This window comes from Portunus trituberculatus, chromosome 22, assembly GCF_017591435.1.
Source record: "Portunus trituberculatus isolate SZX2019 chromosome 22, ASM1759143v1, whole genome shotgun sequence".
Lineage (NCBI taxonomy): Eukaryota > Metazoa > Arthropoda > Malacostraca > Decapoda > Portunidae > Portunus > Portunus trituberculatus.
The window spans coordinates 7,727,409-7,746,243 of record NC_059276.1 but is presented as its reverse complement, the minus strand read 5'-3'; the positions used below and the strand labels follow the sequence as shown (position 1 = coordinate 7,746,243).

At 36.9% G+C, this 18,835-nt stretch overlaps 2 protein-coding genes across 3 annotated transcripts in view; one reads left to right on the top strand and one right to left on the bottom strand.

The window, feature by feature from the left end:
* Positions 1-767, bottom strand: part of LOC123507415 (protein SSUH2 homolog) — a 264,828-nt gene extending 264,061 nt beyond the window's left edge. The window contains exon 1 of one of the 2 annotated variants that reach the window (XM_045260247.1): positions 684-767. The gene's annotated coding sequence lies outside the window, so the exon portion shown is untranslated. The remainder of the gene's footprint in view (positions 1-683) is intronic. The other variant, XM_045260248.1, reaches the window with a different exon arrangement.
* A 2,452-nt stretch (positions 768-3,219) lies between these two features.
* LOC123507545 (DNA polymerase delta subunit 2-like) lies at positions 3,220-18,637 on the top strand. The gene is made up of 10 exons (XM_045260473.1): positions 3,220-3,562; positions 5,211-5,341; positions 6,251-6,374; positions 7,125-7,239; positions 12,624-12,772; positions 13,322-13,413; positions 13,779-13,871; positions 14,953-15,145; positions 16,090-16,191; positions 17,448-18,637. The coding sequence occupies exons 1-10, from the start codon at positions 3,334-3,336 to the stop codon at positions 17,627-17,629; spliced, it is 1,410 nt and encodes a 469-aa protein (XP_045116408.1). The 5' UTR covers positions 3,220-3,333; the 3' UTR covers positions 17,630-18,637.
* The last annotated feature ends 198 nt before the right edge of the window (positions 18,638-18,835 follow it).

Below are 18,835 nucleotides of genomic sequence, written 5' to 3'. Positions count from 1 at the left end.
CGTTAAGATGGAGAGACACCCTACAGAGAAGCAGCGTGAGGGTGGTGCAGTGCGACCAAGACACACGCGGCCCCCGCAGCGTCACCTGATGAACAACGTAACATTTGGTAAAGTGATTTCCTTTGATTCACGTCATTTGCTGCGGGTCATTTAGGCCGCGGGGTGACAGCGGCCCCAAATCACCGGTCCATATCTTGTCGCCCCATCGCCGCCACCGCCAGACTCACCACGAAACCCTAAACGCCCCAATATTTCTCCGTCAGCAGCCCCCCTGGCGTCTGGCCCAGCTGTGCATCAACTCAACACTCGCTCCACTCAACAGCAAGTTAACCCAGACCTGCTGCTGCTGCTGCTGCTGCATCTGCTACTACTGCTGCTGCCGTCCTGTTGACTGTCGCCGCTGCTGCCGCTGTCACCCGTCACGCAGCGTCACACACCCTCACTCACATGGTCACCACAAACGCTGCACTCCACACACACGCCTCGTCCTCGCGTCACGCCACACTGTCACCGCGGCGTGGCCTCCTCTGCCTGACGAGGGAGTGTCCGTCCTCCGCCGCTCAGGGCGTCACCTTGGCCCAGCAGACTTACCCCGTCACCGTCACCAGCACACCCGTAACGTCACGCCCCTGCGGAGATGACCCTTGCATAGCCCAGGCCCAAAAGAGGGCGGCCCCACCCACCAGCAGCACCCTGGACGCGGTGAGCCTCGGGAACAGTGAGCGCGGGAGGGAGCGGGCGGCGCGACTCAACTCCGCAGCACCAGTAGGTCGACTAACCTTTGGGCGGCGGGGCTGACTGGCTGCGGGCGGCGGGTGGGTGCCACTGCCACTGCCGCCGCTCCCGCCCCTTTGTGTTGGCTCACCTTGCCTGCCGCGGCCGCCCTCCTTTCCTCCCAGGACCTGCGACGCCCGAGGGACACACACACACACACACACACACACACACACACACACACACACACACACACACACACACACACACACACGGCCTTCCATCATTCTTCCCTCATCCTTCCTTGTGTCATGTTCTGCTGACTCTCTTTTTCTCTCTTTCTATCTCTCCCCTAGCATCTCTTTCACCTCCATTCTTTTATTTCACTTTTTTTCTTCCTGCCTCTCTACCAGCCCTCCACTTCCCTTCCCTATCTCCTTTCCTGTGTGTGTGTGTGTGTGTGTGTGTGTGTGTGTGTGTGTGTGTGTGTGTGTGTGTGTGATCGTTACGGAAACTAAAACAATAACAATAGCAAAAAACAACAGCAGCAACCACTACCAAACCAACAACAACACAACAACAACAACAACAACAACAACAACAACAACAACAAGAGGGGCTGCCACGCACATCCTGACAGCCTTCATATCTCCTCCTTTCGTTGAAGCAGTAAATCTCCTAATTATAAGTTTGACAGTTTGCCTCCACCCACCAACACGCCGCCGCTCAATCTTTACCATTCTCAGATGAAAGACTCACGAGACATATTGAACGAATGATTTCTCTTTTTTTTTCGCTCTCTTTCTCTCTTCAATTCATTTCAGACTAATTTCTTTTCGTATTGTCAGTAGATTTGTTAGGTTATGTATATGCGACAGACAGACATAGACACACAAAGAAATATATCAACAAATAGTCTCCATATTAGAGTATTTGATTTTATTTTTTTCATATTGTCAAGAAATTCATTGTTTTTTTAGGTTGCGTATGTGAGACAGACAGACAGACAGACAGACAGAGACAGTTACTATTCCCTACATGGAGAACTATTAGTGTGTTGATAGAAGTACTTTTGACAATTAGTTTAGTACTGGGAATTTTTAAGAGCTTATATTCCACTTCTGGTCACAAAAATACCTTTACCTGTTCAGGCTGTTATAGGTACATTTACCTGTTTATCTATTGATCTATCTATCTATCTATCTATTTGTCTATGTGTCTGTCTGTCTGTCTGCCTGTCTGTCTATTCTTGTCTTTAAATTTGCTTACGTGTGCCTGTCTGTCTGTCTATACTTGTCTTTAAATTTGCTTAGTGTGCATCTGGTTATCCCCCCTCCCTCTCTCTCTCTCTCTCTCTCTCTCTCTCTCTCTCTCTCTCTCTCTCCACCATTATCTTCCTTCAATTTCTCTCACTTCTCCTTCTTTCCATTACCTTCCTCTCATACATCCCTCCTCCCTCCTTTCCTCCAGTTCTATTGCCTCTCTAACTTTTCTTTCCTCCCTCCTTTTGTCCTTCCCTCCTTCCCTCCCTCCCTGGTAGCCTTCCTTCGTTCCGTGACCCTCTTTCTCTCCCTCCCTCTCTTTCTCTCTCCTCGGTGGTAGTGATGGCAGGTCGCTGGAGGCAGAGCGGCGCCAACTGTCCTTAGCGAAGATGTCTGCTTACGTCTCTCTCTCTCTCTCTCTCTCTCTCTCTCTCTCTCTCTCTCTCCACGATCCCAGTTAAGCAGCAAAATTCTCTTTTCTCCTTCTTTCCTCTATGGCGGTCACTTTTCCTCCTCCTCCTCCTCCTCCTCCTCCTTCTCCTCCTCCTTGTTTTCTTCTCGGCCATCCACCTTTCCTTCCTCTCTTATTTTATCTCTCTTTCACTATTTTATTTTGCTTCTTCCTTCCTTCCTTCCTTTCTTTCTTTTCTTTCTTTATTTTCCTTCATCTTAATTAGTTTTTATTTTCCTTCTGTGCTTATTTTTATTCCTTATTTACTTGCTCGTCTTCGTCTTCTAATCCTTACCGGGTGCATCATCTCTCTCTCTCTCTCTCTCTCTCTCTCTCTCTCTCTCTCTCTCTCCATGGTCGGTCAGTTAGTTGAACATAACTTTCCCAAATATTTTTCCCCTTTTCCTTTTTTCCTTTTTGATTAGTTATTTTATGGAGGTGTTTTGGTCTCTCTCTCTCTCTCTCTCTCTCTCTCTCTCTCTCTCTCTCTCTCTCTCTCTCTCTTTCCGGTATGCTATTTTCCGTGTCTCTTTTCTTATCTTTTTGGTTAATTTTGCGCTTTTGTAAATGTTTTATGCTCTTTTCTTCTTAGTGTGTGTGTGTGTGTGTGTCCTTTCTCTACAAGTCTACAATTACATAAAGACAATCACACTATTTTTAAAAGCAAAATAAGGATAAAAAAAATTACGCCCACAGCATCCTTTTAGCTACAAAAAGGCCTCTAAGGTAAAATAAGCAAATAAATAAATAAATAAAAACTTGTATCAGAATAGTGATCCCGTAAAAAAGAAACAAAACACAGAAAAGCGCGGGAACCATTTTGCCTCACCAGAACGAAGAAGAACCGGGAAAATCTTCTAATTTCACGTTAATTCTCGTAGTATCTCTTACCTGTGAGTCACCATTATGAATTTGAAAGGCGCAAGGAGTGTTGAGAAGGCCGAGGAGCTGCTGAGTGTCCCTAAAAAGCTGGAAATAGAGAAGGTGGAGAGGATGAAGGCGACTTACTCCAATCTGTCTAACAGGTTCAAAGTTTGGGGGAAGAAGGACATGTCTCGCCAGTATTGCCTTATTTACGGTGCCAGGCTGGAGAAAATGCGGCCACTGGTGCTGAGTAAAGCTGTGGAGAGATGGGGTATGTATGTGTCTGTTTAAATATTATCACTAAGGTAAATTTACAGTTTCAACCAATATACCGTTTCTTATATTTCTTTTTACCTATGTCTAATAAGCGTAGTAACATCCGGGGAAGGCGGGGTTGTAGGGTGGGGAGACCTAACCTAACCCAACCTAACTTAACCTAACCTAACCCAACCCAACTCAACCCAACCTAACCTAACCTAAACTTAACTTAACCTAACCTGACATAACTTAAATTGCGTCCTGATGTTATAATTAATTATCGTTAGGGTTAAATGGGGCTAGAAATGGTCGTAGAAGTGTGATCTAGACCGTGAGGATGTGTGTGGTGATGTGTGGTGTATTGGTTGAAGCTGCAATAATTTACGCTATTATTTTAACACTCTTCTCTTTACATTCTCAGCATTTAGGTTAGGTTATGAAAAAAAGAAAGAAAAACCTGATTAAGACTAGATTTATTTTCCTTGGGTGTATTCACGTTTCACTAATTTGCCTTGTATTTGTGGAAGTATAGAATTATTGCAATTTCAAGCAATACGCCACACGTTACCCTACATTCTCATGGTCTAGATTACACTTTGAGCATTTCTAACTCCATTTTACCCTATCAGAAGTGAATAATAACTTCAGGACGGAATTTAGGTTAGGTTTGGTTTCCCCCACCCTAAAACCCTGCTTTCCAAGGAGGTCCCTAAGCTTGTTAGACATAGGGGAAAAGAAATATAAGGGAGAATATTGGTTGAATCTGCAAATTTACCGTAAATATTAACATCATAATTTTATTTCAACGTGGTATATTCAGGCTACATTCTCAGCAGTTTAAGGTTAGGTTAGGGAAAAAAGAGGTAAATTTATAGTCTAACACAATATCTTGGACCTATTGTAGCGTTATTATTAATTTGCAGCAGGTAGTGTACTTATTGGAAATGTAAATAGTAGGAACAATCAAAGGGTGGCCAAAACCATCTAGAGTTTATTGTATGAAGCTGTAGGAGAACCAATAAAGAAAAAGGGTTAGTGTTTATTATCGGTCCTTGTCAGTAGTACTTGACGCGACTGCATTTTGTGGCTATACTTTATGTTTATGAAGTTTTTTTGTGCTCTCAGCTCTTATTAACTCATTGATGTTATTGAAAGTCAACACATCAGCCAAAAAATAGAGCTAGATTAGGTTTAGGTTAGGTTGGTTTTAGGGTTAGCTTAGATGAAGTGTGTTTTGGTTAGGTTAGCTTAGATGAAGTGTATTTTGGTTAGGTTAGCTTAGATGAAGTGTGTTTTGGTTAGGTTAGCTTAGATGAAGTGTGTTTTGGTTAGGTTTGTTTGTTTTTGGTTTAGTTAGTTGGGAATACCAAACTTCACACATCACCCATAGATAGTCTAAGGAGATACATTACCATATTTAGCAAACAAATAATTAAGATTAGATATTTTTTCCTTTGTTGTATTTACATCTCACTAATTCACCTTTGTATTTGTGGAAGTAAATATTAACATCACAATATAATTTTAACACTATATATTCAGGTTACACTTTTGCCATTTAGGTTAGGGTCAGGTTAGGTTACAAAGAAAGACCTGACTGAGACTAGATTTGTTTTCCTTGCTTGTATGTACGTCTCGCTAATTCACCTTTATATTTACAGGCAGTGAGGTCAAAGTGAAGCGTCTCCATGACCTTGCTGGGGACGGGGAGGGTGAGAAGTGTATCATCATAGGCACACTGTACAAGAAGCAGGAACTGAAGCCATCCATCCTGAAGGAGATATCTGAAGAAGTAAGGTTGGCATGTGTTTAGGGAGATTTATTTGATATGCCACCATTATTAGTTGATCTTAGTCTTGTTTTCCTTGTGTCTTATTCATTTGATTCTCTTAGTAGGCAGCCTTATCTCTCTCTCTCTCTCTCTCTCTCTCTCTCTCTCTCTCTCTCTCTCTCTCTCTCTCTCTCTGTTTGTAGAAGTTATTTTGACATGTGTTTGGTAGATTTATTTAATATTTCACCAGTATCAGTTGCTTTGAATTTCGCTTTCTTTATATCATTATCATTTGCTTCTCTCATAATACATTCTTGTCTTTCTTAATCTTTTTACTGAAGTCATCCATCCTGAAAGTGATATCTGAAGAAGTAAGGTCGGCATGTGTTTGGGAGATTCACTTCATATCTTGCCAGTATCAGTTGCTTCAAATCTTACTTTTCCTTTGTTCTTTTCATTTGTTTCTTATTTAATACATCCTTCATCTTTCTCTCTTTAGAAGGTTGACGTGTGTTCGGGAGATTTATTTGATATTTCACCAGTATTAGTTGCATACAATCTTATTTTCCTTTTCTCATTTTCATTTGTTTCTCTTATCATACATCATTCTCTCCCATTACTCTTTGCTTCTCTATTTTGAGTCCAGTGATTGTTATATTCTTTGCATATTGATAAGTACAGAGATTCAGTGTGTATCAACCTCTCCAGTGCTGGGATGCATTTTTACCTTGAATTTTTGGTATGATTAGACAATTTTATTTGCATGATGAAGAATCTGTGTAGGTCAGAAGATTAATGGCTAGAGTCTTCATTGTTTTAACACCCATACAAATTTTGAAAACTGTATAAAGTCACCAAATAGTAACAAGAATAAATATGAAATCACGTCATGGTACTTGAAGGGGTTAACCTTTTCATTTAACATTACAGTACCAACTGATGCCACAGCCAGTTGTCAAGAATTATGTAGGTGAAAGTGATGAGATAATCCTTGAAGACGAGGTGCAGAGGATCCACCTTATTGGCAACATTGACGTCCCCACACTGGTGACAGGTGAGGCAGTGAGAGGGAAGGAGGAGATCTACCTGGTGACTAGGATGAAGTGCTGGTGATCTGTTAGCTTATTGATTAATGGATGCTTTTTTTTTTTTTTTTTTTTTATTTATTTATTTTTCTTATTAAACCATGTGGGCTTTTCACGGGAATTTCTGGGCTAAAGGGGATACTTTTTGGGGTACCTCCTATCTCAAAGCCCACCTGCTAGGAAACTGTTGCTCCGAGTGAGGAAGCCCAACCTACACTTGGACCGTGGACAGGATTCGCATGGTTCCACTGTACCATGATTAACAGTTTATCATTGTTTTAATTATTTTTTATGTAAGAGGGGAAATCTGGCCTAGGGCAACAAAAATTATTGAGCAAAAAGGGCCACTCAGATGCCAGTTCCCAATCCCCCAAGATTCTAGCTTTGATCAGAGAAAATGGACTGATGCATCTTTCTAAAAAACTAGTTCGATTGTAGACAGTTAGGATTTAGGTCAGTATTCAGAAACACTTTGCTCTTTTACCATGACAATGCTCTTTTACCATGACAATTTTCAGAGGCCACAGAGATGATTAACAGGGTTTGCAGGAGTGTTTTTCCAGTTAATAGTGTAGAAATCATGTCAATCTGTCTCTAAAACTGTAAAATAATCTTTAAAAAAAACTTGTGTAAATTTAAATAAACCCTCTTGAAATAGTAGAGGTGAAGCACAAATATGTTTGAGAATACAAGCCTTAGTGTAATCCTTCTTGATCCAGGCTTGGTGGTGGCAGTGCTGGGCAAGGCGTCAGAGGGAGGGAAGTTTCATGTGGAGGAAATGTGTTATGCTGGACTGCCAGATGCTGTGAAACAAGAGGAACTCACACAAGACAGGTATGAATGCAATGTTCTAACAGGTTAACTCCTTCATAATTCAGATTGGTGGTATTTCATTCAACTTACTTCTCTTTCTCCAATAAGTGTAGAAAAAGTGATCTTAAGCCACTCATTCTTGTAAATTAAACATGTATTTCTTTATTCATTGTTTACATAGCCAAGCTTCTCCATGAAAAAAGATTCATACATTGGTAACTCAGATTTGTGGTACTGTAGACCCTCGGTAACTTGGAGGAAAGGTTGGTCCGACAAATGCAAATGTCTGACTTATACGAATCCCCCCTCCACACGAACACACACTCGCATGCACGCGCACACACACACACAAAAAAAAACTATGACTTGATGCAGGATTTATTTATTTAATTTTGGGAAGATTTAAAATTTTGGGATTACAATTGTCTCTCCGAAACCTTTAGACCTTGAATTACCAGATGGTGTAGTTTACTTTTTGACAATTAAATACCCTTCCCACCAGAAAGCCATTTTCAGATGTGTTGTGCAGTTGCATCATAGCCTGACTCACGCCCTAAACAGTACATGACTAGGCGTCAGAAATAATGTCATTACAGGCATAACTTGACAAGGATTAGAATCAGAAACTTCAAGAAAAGAAGACAACAAGAAGCAAACAAACAAAAGTATCATTGGGAGACAGCTGGACCTTGAATCCTGGCCTCCCCTCTTCCCTCCATCATGCCACCTGTGTTATCTCCCCCTCCAAGACACTTGCCTCACTGCCACACTTCTCCACTATCTCTACATCATAAGACTGCTGTTATCTTTTCAAACACTGTTTTTTCTTTCATCATCACAACTATACACATAACTCTCACAATAACACTATTGCCAAAGATTATGTTGAAACAAAGGTATAAAGCTGATGAGTAATAAATACTTCACTGTATCATTATCTCACCTCAACACACTAATAAAGACTCAGAAAGTGTCCCGTTCAGTAGTAAAACAGCAGATTGCCGTGCTGCTGGTGGTGCCTTCCCAACACTCACCAACAAGTGAGTAATAAGCGGGGATCTAATGCATTATTATCTTATCATGCTCCAGGAAGACACCATTGTATACACAATCATTTGTGAAATTTCATGTTGATCAAATGAACACAAATAACAAAACAAAGAAGTTATGAAAAATCATTAAGAGCAAATATTTCAAAAAGCAGTTTTATATATGTACTTCAAATATTTTTGCAAAATCAATATAAACTCTGATCAACTTTTGTTTGGTATAACTTTAAACTACAATTAAAATGTAATTTATAGTTGGAATTAGATTTTTCATTATGTCAATGGAAAATGAAATACAGGATGTGTAAAGAAAATTGATAAAAAAAAATTTGCCAAGCAGTTTAACTTGGACTTTAGTTCCTGGGTCGATCAGAGTCGGACTTAACGTGAAATCCCGGTTATTGAGTTTCAGCAATATATATAGCAAACCAAGCTACTCATATCTGTGGACTTTGAAAATTGTGGTAACGTAACCTATATATTAAAAAGACTTGTTTCAGTCACACGGGTTTTTAAGGTAGATTTGATAGTTATATTGACAGATTAACATGATATATACCTTATAAAAAGCAAAAGCATTCTTACAAACAAAGTTCCTCATAACTGTGGGCTGAAAAATAGTGGCCACAAAAGTTGTATTTCTAAAAGACTCTTGTTTAAGTAACATGGCTTTCTAAGGGTAGTTTCATGGTTCCATTGACAGATTAACATGATTTCTTACCTTGTCAATAGCAAAAACACTACTATAGATGAATTTTTATCATCTCTATGGACTTTGAAAATAGTAGTGAAATAACATATTTTCAAGACTTTTGTTTCAATCATATTGGTTTTTAAGGATAATTTAACAGTTTCATTGACAGATTTACATGATTTCTACCTTATCAATAGCAAAAACACTACTATAGGTAAATTTTATTATCTCTGTGGACTTTTAGATATAGTGGCAACATAACATATTTTCAAAATAAAAATACTCTTGTTCCATCCACACCAGTGTTTAAGGGTAGTTTGATGGTTCTATTGACAAATTAATATGATTTCTACTGTATCAATAGCAAAATCACTACTATAGATAAATTCTATTATCTCTGTGAACTTTGAAAAGTAGATGTCACTTAATGTATATTTTCAAAAGAGTCTTGTTTCAGTGATACGAGTTTTTAAGGGTAGTTTGGTAGTTGTATCGACAGATTGATATGATATCTACTTTAGATATAGCAAAAACACTCATTCGATCAAAGCTCCTCATAAATGTGGACTTAGAAACTTAAGGCAACAGAACCTATACTTTAGAAAGACCTTTGTTTCAATCACATGCGTTTTTAAGGGCAGTTTTATGGTTTTATTGACAGATTAATATGATATTTATTTTATCAAAAGAATAAAAACTCATATGAAAAAGGTTTCTTATCTCTTTGAGCTTTGAAAATAGTGGCCAAATAACCTACATTTTTAAAAGACTCTTGTTTCAGTTACACAGGTTTTTAAGGATAGTTTGATAGTTCTATCAACAGATTAATGTAATTTCTACTTTATATATAGCAAAAACACTCATGAATGAAGCTCCTCATATCTGTGGACTTTGAAAATTATGGCAACATAGCCTATATTTTAAGAAGACTTTTGTTTCAATGATGCTCGTTTTTAAGGGAAGTTTAATGGTTCTATTTACAGATTAATACGATATCTACTTTACCAATAGCATTAAAAACTGTTATGAAAAGGTTCCTCACCTCTGTTGGCTTTGAAATATAGTGGCCACATAACCTATATTTTGAAAAGACTATTTTTTGAGTCACACAGGATTTTAAGGCCAGTTTGATGGGTCTACTGATAGATTCATATGATATCTACATTATCAAGAGCATAAAAACTCCTATGAAAAAGGTTTCTCATCTCTGTGGACTTTGAAAAATAGTGGTGATCTAACCTATATTTCTAAAAGATTCTTGTTTCAGGTAGATAGGTTTTGAAGGGTAGTTTTGATAGTTGTATTGACAATTTAATGCAATTTCTACTTTATAAATAGCAGAAACACTCATACGAAGTAAGCTCCTCATACCTGTGGAGTTTGAAAATTGTGCAACATAACCTGTATTTTAAAAAGACACTTGTTTCAGTCACACGCATTTTTATGGGAAGTTTGATGGTTCTTTTTATAGATTACATTGATATCTACCTTATTAAAGGCTAAAACACTCTTACAAACAAAGTTCCTCCTAACTGTAGAATTTGAAAAATTTTGGCCACATGAGTTGTATTTTTAAAAGACTCTTGTTTCAGTAACATGGTTTTCTCAGGATAGTTTCATGGTTCCATTGACAGATTAACATGATTTCTACCTTATTGATAGCAGAAACCCGCGTATGGATAAATTTTATCGTCTCTGTGGACTTTGAAAAATAGTGGCCACATAACATATATTTTCAAAAGACTCTTGTTTGAGTCATACATTTTTTTTAAAGGTAATTCAGTGGTTGTATTGACAGATTGACATTATATCTACTTTATCAATAGTATGAAAACTCTTACAAAAAAGGTTTCTCCTCTCTGTGAACTTTGAAAAATAGTGGTCACCTAACCTATATTCTTAAAGATTCTTGTTTCAGTTAGACGGGTTTTCAAGGGTAGTTTGTCAGTTATATTGACAATTTAATGCACTTCCGACTTTATGTATAAGAAAAACACTCATAGGAACTAAGCTCCTCATATATGTGGACTTTGAAAATTGTGGCAACATAACCTATATTTTGAAAAGACACTTGTTTCAGTCACACATTTTTATGGGAAGTTTGATGATTCTTTTTACAGATTACATTGATATCTACCTTATCAAAGGCAAAAACTCTCTTACAAACAAAGTTCCTCATAACTGTACAATTTGAAAAATATTGGCCATATAAGTTGTATTTCTAAAAGACTCTTGTTTCAGTAAGATGATTGTTTAAGGATATTTTCATGGTTTCATTGACAGTTTAATATGATTTCTACCTTTTCAATAGCAAAAACACTACAATGGATAAATTTTATCATCTCTTTGGATTTTGAAAAATAGTGGCAACATCATTTATTTTCAAAATACTCTTGTTTCAGTCACACTAGTGTTTAAGGCTAGTTTGATGGTTCTATTGACAAATTAATATGATTTCTACCGTATCAATAGCAAAATCACTACTATAGAGAAATTCTATTATCTCTGTGAACTTTGAAAAGTAGATGTCACTTAATGTATATTTTCAAAAGAGTCTTGTTTCAGTGATACAGGTTTTTAAGGGTAGTTTGGTAGTTGTATCGACAGATTAATATGATATCTACTTCAGATATGGCAAAAACACTCATTCGATCAAAGCTCCTCATAAATGTGGACTTTGAAAATTGTGGCAACAGAACCTATATTTTAGAAAGATCTTTGTTTCAGTCATATGGGTTTTTAAGGGCGGTTTGATTGTTTAATTGACAGATTAACATGATATCTACCTTATCAAAAGCAAAAACACTATTACAAACAAAGTTACTCATAGCTGTGGTTTTTGAAAAATATTGGCCACATAATTTGTATTTCTAAAAGATTCTTGTTTCAGTAACATGCTTTTCTAATGGTAGTTGCATGGTTCCATTGACAGATTAACATGATTTCTACCTTATCAATAGCAAAAATACTCTTACGAAGAAATTTTATCATCTCTGTGGACTTTGAAAAATAGTGGCTACATCATATATATTTTTGAATGACTCCTGTTTCATTCACACATGTTTTTAAGGATAGTTTGATGGTTTCATTGACAGATTAACATGATATCTACTTTATCAATAGGATAAAAAGTCATACGAAAAATGTTTGGCATCTCTCTGGGCTTAAGAAAATAGTGGCCACATAACATATATTTTTGAAAGACTCTGGTTTCTGTTATATTGGTTTTTAAGGGTATTTTGTTAGTTCTCTTGATAGATTAATATAATTTCTATTTTACTTTTTCATTTAACTTACATTTCTATCCCCAAAATAGGTGTAGATAAATCTATTTTTAAGTACTCATTTTTGTAAACTAAATGGTATTTCTTTATTCATTGTTTATATAGAAGCCTGCATGTGAAAAAGATTAGTGGTTATTCTAAGGTTATTTCTTGCGTTAAATGACCTGAACTCATTTAAGAAGGGAGGCTTTAAGACATTTATCCCATTCTTTTGGCTAACTCTTCCTGTTTTTGGACTGGCATCTGAGTGGACCTTTTTGTTTGCTCATATTTGTTGCCAGCTTTCCCCTCGTAAAAAAAAAAAATGGTAATAAAATAAAAAGATTGTTGTCAGGTGCAGGGTGTGATGAAAACTGAGTGTTGTTGTCTTTCCCTCAGGTTTGTGATGCTTGTGTCTGGCCTGGAGCTGAGCAAGAGTACAGATCAGCTGCTTCCCATGGAGTTGATGGTGGATTATTTCACCGGCCACCTGGGCTGTCCTGAGGAGCAGGAAGAAGTTGCCTCCATCTGCCGGGTCATTATAGCAGGTAGAGGTCCAGCTGTCAATGCCGAGAGACTAATGTACTGATAAATTTGTAAACTGGAACTCCCTGCCTGCTTCTCTTTTTCTATCTTCCTGACTTGACTTCTTTTAAGATGGAGGTTACATGTTATTTGTGCCAGATTTCTAGCTAATTCTTTTTTTTTTTTTTCTTCTTCTTTTTATCGTTTTCTTTATCTTATACATGTGCACCAGAAATGTGTCTGTATATCAAGTTGACATTCACTTGATAATTTTTTTTTTTTTCAATGGAATATTCAAGAATTTATCCCACTGGAAGCAATGATTTTTTTTTTATATGCATGAAGAATATAGGAAAATAAAAGTTAAGAGACTAGAACCACTAATTTGTATCCAGTGTAAGGCTTGGAGATGGCTATAGAACAGTAAGAAATGAACAGTACTTTGTCACTGGGGAAAAAATGTCAGCATGGAAAGTGTCCAGGCAAAATTGTAAAAGAGAGAGAAGAGTGACACCCCATAAATGCAAATATGTAAGAAATCTGAACCTTTTCATAACTTCTAACATTTCTAGGTAACTCTGTACACAATACTTTGGGAGAGAAGGACCACAGTGAGGTGATGAAGGTGGTGCGAGAGCTGGACGACCTCCTTCTACAGATTGCCGTGAGTTTTACCTGCTGTCCTCTGTGCAATTGGTGAAAATAGGCACTGTGGAAATAAGAACTTGTATTTTGATTGAATGTTGTTAGATTTAAGTTGATGAGTGTCTGAATCTTTGTGTTGCCATCAGCATACTCATAGAGGAGGCTTTTGAGGATATTCAAAATGGCTAGTGTGTTGTGAATTAAAGTGGAAATAGGAACACATATTTTGATTGAATGTTGTTAATTTTAAGTTGATGAGAGTCCAGAATCTTGTGTTGTGAGATTGGAAATAGCTAATGAATTGTGAATCAGTGAAAATATGAACATGCATATTGATTGAATCTTGTTAGTTTGAAGCTCATGAGAATTTGAATTGTGTTACAGAGTTCATGTCCCGTTGATCTGATGCCGGGAGAGCTGGACCCAACCAACCACCTGCTACCACAACAACCCTTCCATCCGTGTGTGTTGCCAAAGGTGAGGCAGTTTCCTTCACTACTCTTGCTATCTTTCTCCCATCTGTCTCCCTTCTCACATGGGTCTCATTTTACTTGCTCTTTCATTCAGTGTTGAGGCTGAGATTGTACGGTCTAAATAGGGAGATATGGTACAATGTATTATATATTGTAAAGAATTTGTGTGCATAATGGCTGGTTTTAGTGGGTCATCTTTCTCCCTTTTCTTGTGAGTCTCTTTTTTATTTTCTTTTTTATTCACTGTTGAGGTTCAGATTGTACTGTCCATATAGGGAGGTCAGATTGTACTGTCCATATAGGGAGGTACAGTTTGTTATATATTGTAATGAATTTGTGTGTATAACGTTGCTGATTTTATTGGTTTGTCTTTCTCCCTTTTCAGTGGGTCTCATTTTACTTCTTCTTCTTTCATTCAGTATTGAGGCTCAGATTGCACTGTCCATATATTATATATTGTGAGGAATTCTTTAATATGTTCCTGGTTTTTAGTGGTTCTCTTTATGACTTTTATTATACATGACATATAGATCAGGTTTAAAGTAGAGAAAAATTTGGTTTATATATTTCAGTATTGCAAAATTTTATACACTTGATAGTTTCCCTCTTTAGTGATTTACAAATGGAGAATTCACATTTTCAGGTAAGATAAGGAATGGTGCTCAATTATAAACCAGAATACTATAATGATTTATGTATTTCAGTGACAAAATTTGATATGGTTGATAGTTTTCCATTTTGAGGGATTTACAAATGGAAAGTTCACATTTTCAGATAAAGAATAGTGCTTGATTTTAAGACCCATATTCAGAAATGCTTTGCTCTCTCACTATGACTATTTTCCAAGACCACATTGATGATTTGTGGGATTTTCAAGAGTATTTCTCCAGTTAGTAATTTAGCAACCTTGTTAATCTGCCTCTAGAACCATAAAAACACCTTGAAGAACTTGTGTGAATTTGAATAAAGCCTTTTGAAATAGTGGAGTTGAAGTGCAGAAGTGTTTGAGAATAGGAGCACTAATCAGAACTAACCTGGAAATGAAAGATATAGTAATTGATATTTCTTTCCTTATCTCTTCCCAGGTCAGAGGTTACGCCACCATGCAGGGAGTGACAAACCCCTATGAGTGTGAGGTAGGTGGCCGAGTGTTGGTGGGGACCTCAGGACAGAACGTGGAGAATGTGAGTCGGTGTACCACGCTGCAGGACCCCTTGGAGGTGATGGAGAGGCTGTGTGAGTGGGGACACCTTGCTCCTACTGCACCAGACAGCCTTTGTGAGTCATTCAATACACATGTTTGTTTTTCTTTCAGGATTTTGATGTTCAGTATTAGGATGCATCTTTCATATTTATTCTGCTTACTATTTGATGATTTTATACAGCTTTAGAAACTTATGTGGGGATTAGATTAGTGAAAATTCAGGCTATTAATCTTCTGACATGCACAGACCCTTTCTAATATATATAAAATAATTTAATTGTACCTGAAACTGAAGATAAAAAAAATGTATTGCAGTACTGAAGGGGTTAATGTTTAGTGGTGTTTAAGTTGCTAGAGATACATAGGGAAGAGTATTTGCATCATTGGTGAAGGTGGTAGACAAATTTCACGTTGATCCAAGTATGTTACTTCTCTTATGTTTTGACGACAAGTTTTGCATCAATGTTACTCTTTTTTTATCATATTAATGACATTCCTTATTAAGATTTGTGGTTAAGACAATGAGTTGATTTATTTTTTGGAAATAAAATACAGATACTCACTGCAACACACTGCATATTGCAATCTTCACACAGTGCTATCCTTACATAATGAAGTACTTCAGACTAGAAGATGTAAGTAAGCATCATATGACTTGAAGAGACATTGCCTAACTGAAGGCAACACATACTGAACACCTCTTAATATAGACTATCTTCACAGCAGTCACTCATACCTCTCTCTGGTAAACTCTGGAACACCCTATACTTGCTACTGTATTTCCAACTTCCTATGACTTGACTTAATTTAAGATGAAGTTTATTTCTTTATTTTGGCTAACTTTCTTGGGACCTGTAAAGGGACTGGCAACTAAGTGGGCCCTTTTTTTTTGTTTATGTTACCCTTGGCCAGTTTTTCCCTCTTATATAAAAAAAATACACATACAAACTTTCATGTCGTATTATCATAAATGTATCCAGTGTTTATCAAGTGAATTAATGAGTGTTTCTCCCCTCAGCCACCTACCCTTACTACAAAGAGGATCCCTTCATCATGACACACTGCCCAGACATCTTCTTTGCTGGCAACCAAGAAGCTTTTGCCTCTAAGACTGTGGAAGGTGAGGGATTTAATACTGGTGATGTTTTGAGCCATTTTGTTTTTTCAGGTGATTTTGTCTTATATATATTGATGTTACTCATAGCAGAACTTAATACTGGTGATGTTTTGATGTAGTTTGGTTTTCTAAATTGAGGTTGTGTTATATTCATTCTTGTTACTTAGCAGATTGTTGGAAGGTGTTGTGTGTTAAGAGTGTACATAACAGTATTAGAGGAAAGTGTGTGTGAGTGAAGTACACTGTTAGAGACTCATATTTGAGGGGAAGACATTAAGATAAGCAAAAAAAAAATTCATTCTACAGATAATTTGACATCACAAACATTGAGTAAATAATAAATTCAACCTCATTTTCAATATTCTGAGGAAGATGTGTAGAGATGACTTAAATATGTTGAAAGAGACTTGTATTTGATGGAAAGAAATTAGATAAACAAAAGCGATCATTCTAAACCTTATTTTCCATTACAAATTGAATGGATAATAAGTTTCTGCATTCACAGTACATCATAACAGCAGTCTCTCTTTCCCCACATAACTTAATGAAAGAAACTTGTGTATATTTGAAGGAAAGGAAGTAAGATAAGCAAAAATAGAGATTCTAGTCACAAAAAACTAGATAAATAAGAGTTTCACCTTATTTTTTGTACATAACAGCATAACTCATCTTTTTCCCTTCATAACAGAATATACTTTAAGAGGAAAAGAAATCAAGGTAACCAAGGGAAAAAATTCTAACTTTTCCTCACCAGGCAAATAAAGTTTCACCTCATTTTCAGTACATCATTACAACATACCCCAGCTCATCTTATTTTCCTTCATAACTTAGAATATACTGAAAGAAGGAAAGAAATGAAGATAAGCAAGAAAAAATCATTCTAACTTTTCATATCCTGGCAAATCAGTATCACCTCATTTCCAGTACATTACATCATCTTTTTCTTTTTTTTTCTCTCCATAACCTAAAATATACTGTAAGAAGGAAAGAAATGAAGACAAATAAGAAAAAAATTACTCCTACTTCTCATCACCAAGTAAATAAACAATATCACCTCATTTTGAATATATCCTAATGCCATAACTCATCTTTTTTCCCTTCATAACTTAGAATATACTGTAGGAAGCAAAGAAATGAACATAACCAAGAATAAAATTGTAAACATGACTTTCTATCACCAGGTAAATAAAAAATATCATCTCATTTTCAGTAAATCATTACAACACACTGTAATTCATCTTTCTTTCCTCCATGACCAGTGTCCGGCCATAAGGTGCTGCTGGTGAGTGTGCCAAAGTTCAACACCACCGGCACCTGTGTCTTGGTGAACCTGAGAACCCTGGAGTGCCAACCAGTGGAGTTCTCATTTGGTGTTCCTCCCCCAGCAGAAGTGAAAAGTGCAGAAGCTGAGGCTGAGGCTGAGGCAGAGGGAGAGAAGTAGGAAGGTCAGGTGGTGTAGTAGTTTAGTCAGTTTTCTTTATCATTATCATTGGGGAGTATTTTCTCTTTATTCCTGTCATTATTTCTTCTAATCATATCATCATCATTGTCATTGAATTTCCAGGGTGTTTTTTTGACATCATTCATCATCTTTTGTATTTCTGGTATATATTTTTCAGTTTCCAGCACTGTTCCTTGGCTCTTCACATTTCTCACTCTTCTCTTCTACGTTGGACAATTCTCACCTCTTAGCACCATTTCTGACATTTCCTGGGGTATTGCAGGATTTGTTGTAGATATGGGTGAATAATGACTTGGTATTGTAAAGTCTTGGTGATAATCTTGAGCCCTGTAGCCACAAACAAGAATTTTCAGTTGTCTCTCAGCACAATATAAATATCAGACTTTGCCTCTTTGATTTAATGTTATTTAGTTCATATTATAAAGTGCCTGAGGAACGACATAATGATTCATTGTTATAAAGTTACTATTGTAATTAAGAATGTTGGAGATTATATTAAGCATGTGTATAGATATTGAAGGCAGAGTCGCTATACTAAACTGAATTGTTGGAGATGATAAAGTGTTTTGTGTAGAGATTATTTTATTATGAAGAATTGATTAAGATAAGATACAGTTTTATTAATTTAGTATATTCTGATGCTGAGATTATTTTGGGTAACTTAAAAGGAAACGCTTAACTGGCTGTAAAATTTGTATGTGTGAGTTATAAACAAGAGTGCCTGATGGTTAAGGTCAATATTAAAAAACACTTGCTCTCTCACCATACCTATTTTCCAACCCCACAGAGATAATTAATGGGGTTTCCAAGTCTTTCTACAGTTGATAGTATAGAAATTTTGTTACTCTGCCTTTAGAACCATAAAAAGAACACCTTAAAAACTCTTGTAAAGCCTTTTGAAAGAGTGGAAGTGAAGCACAGAAGTGTTTGAGAATATGAATTTTAAGATTTTGTAATGTGGGGTGAGTGAATAAAAGTAGTTTTGAAGCCCATTTTTACAATACCAGTCTTTTCATAGGTTAATGTGTGTGTGTGTGTGTGTGTGTTTACCTAGTTGTATTGTGCAGTGTTTCAGCGGGGCTCAGTGTTCTGTCTCCATGTCTCCATTTATCCAGTTTTCCTTAAAGTTATGCACATTGTATGCTGTAACAACTTCATTATTATTATTATTATTATTATTATTAT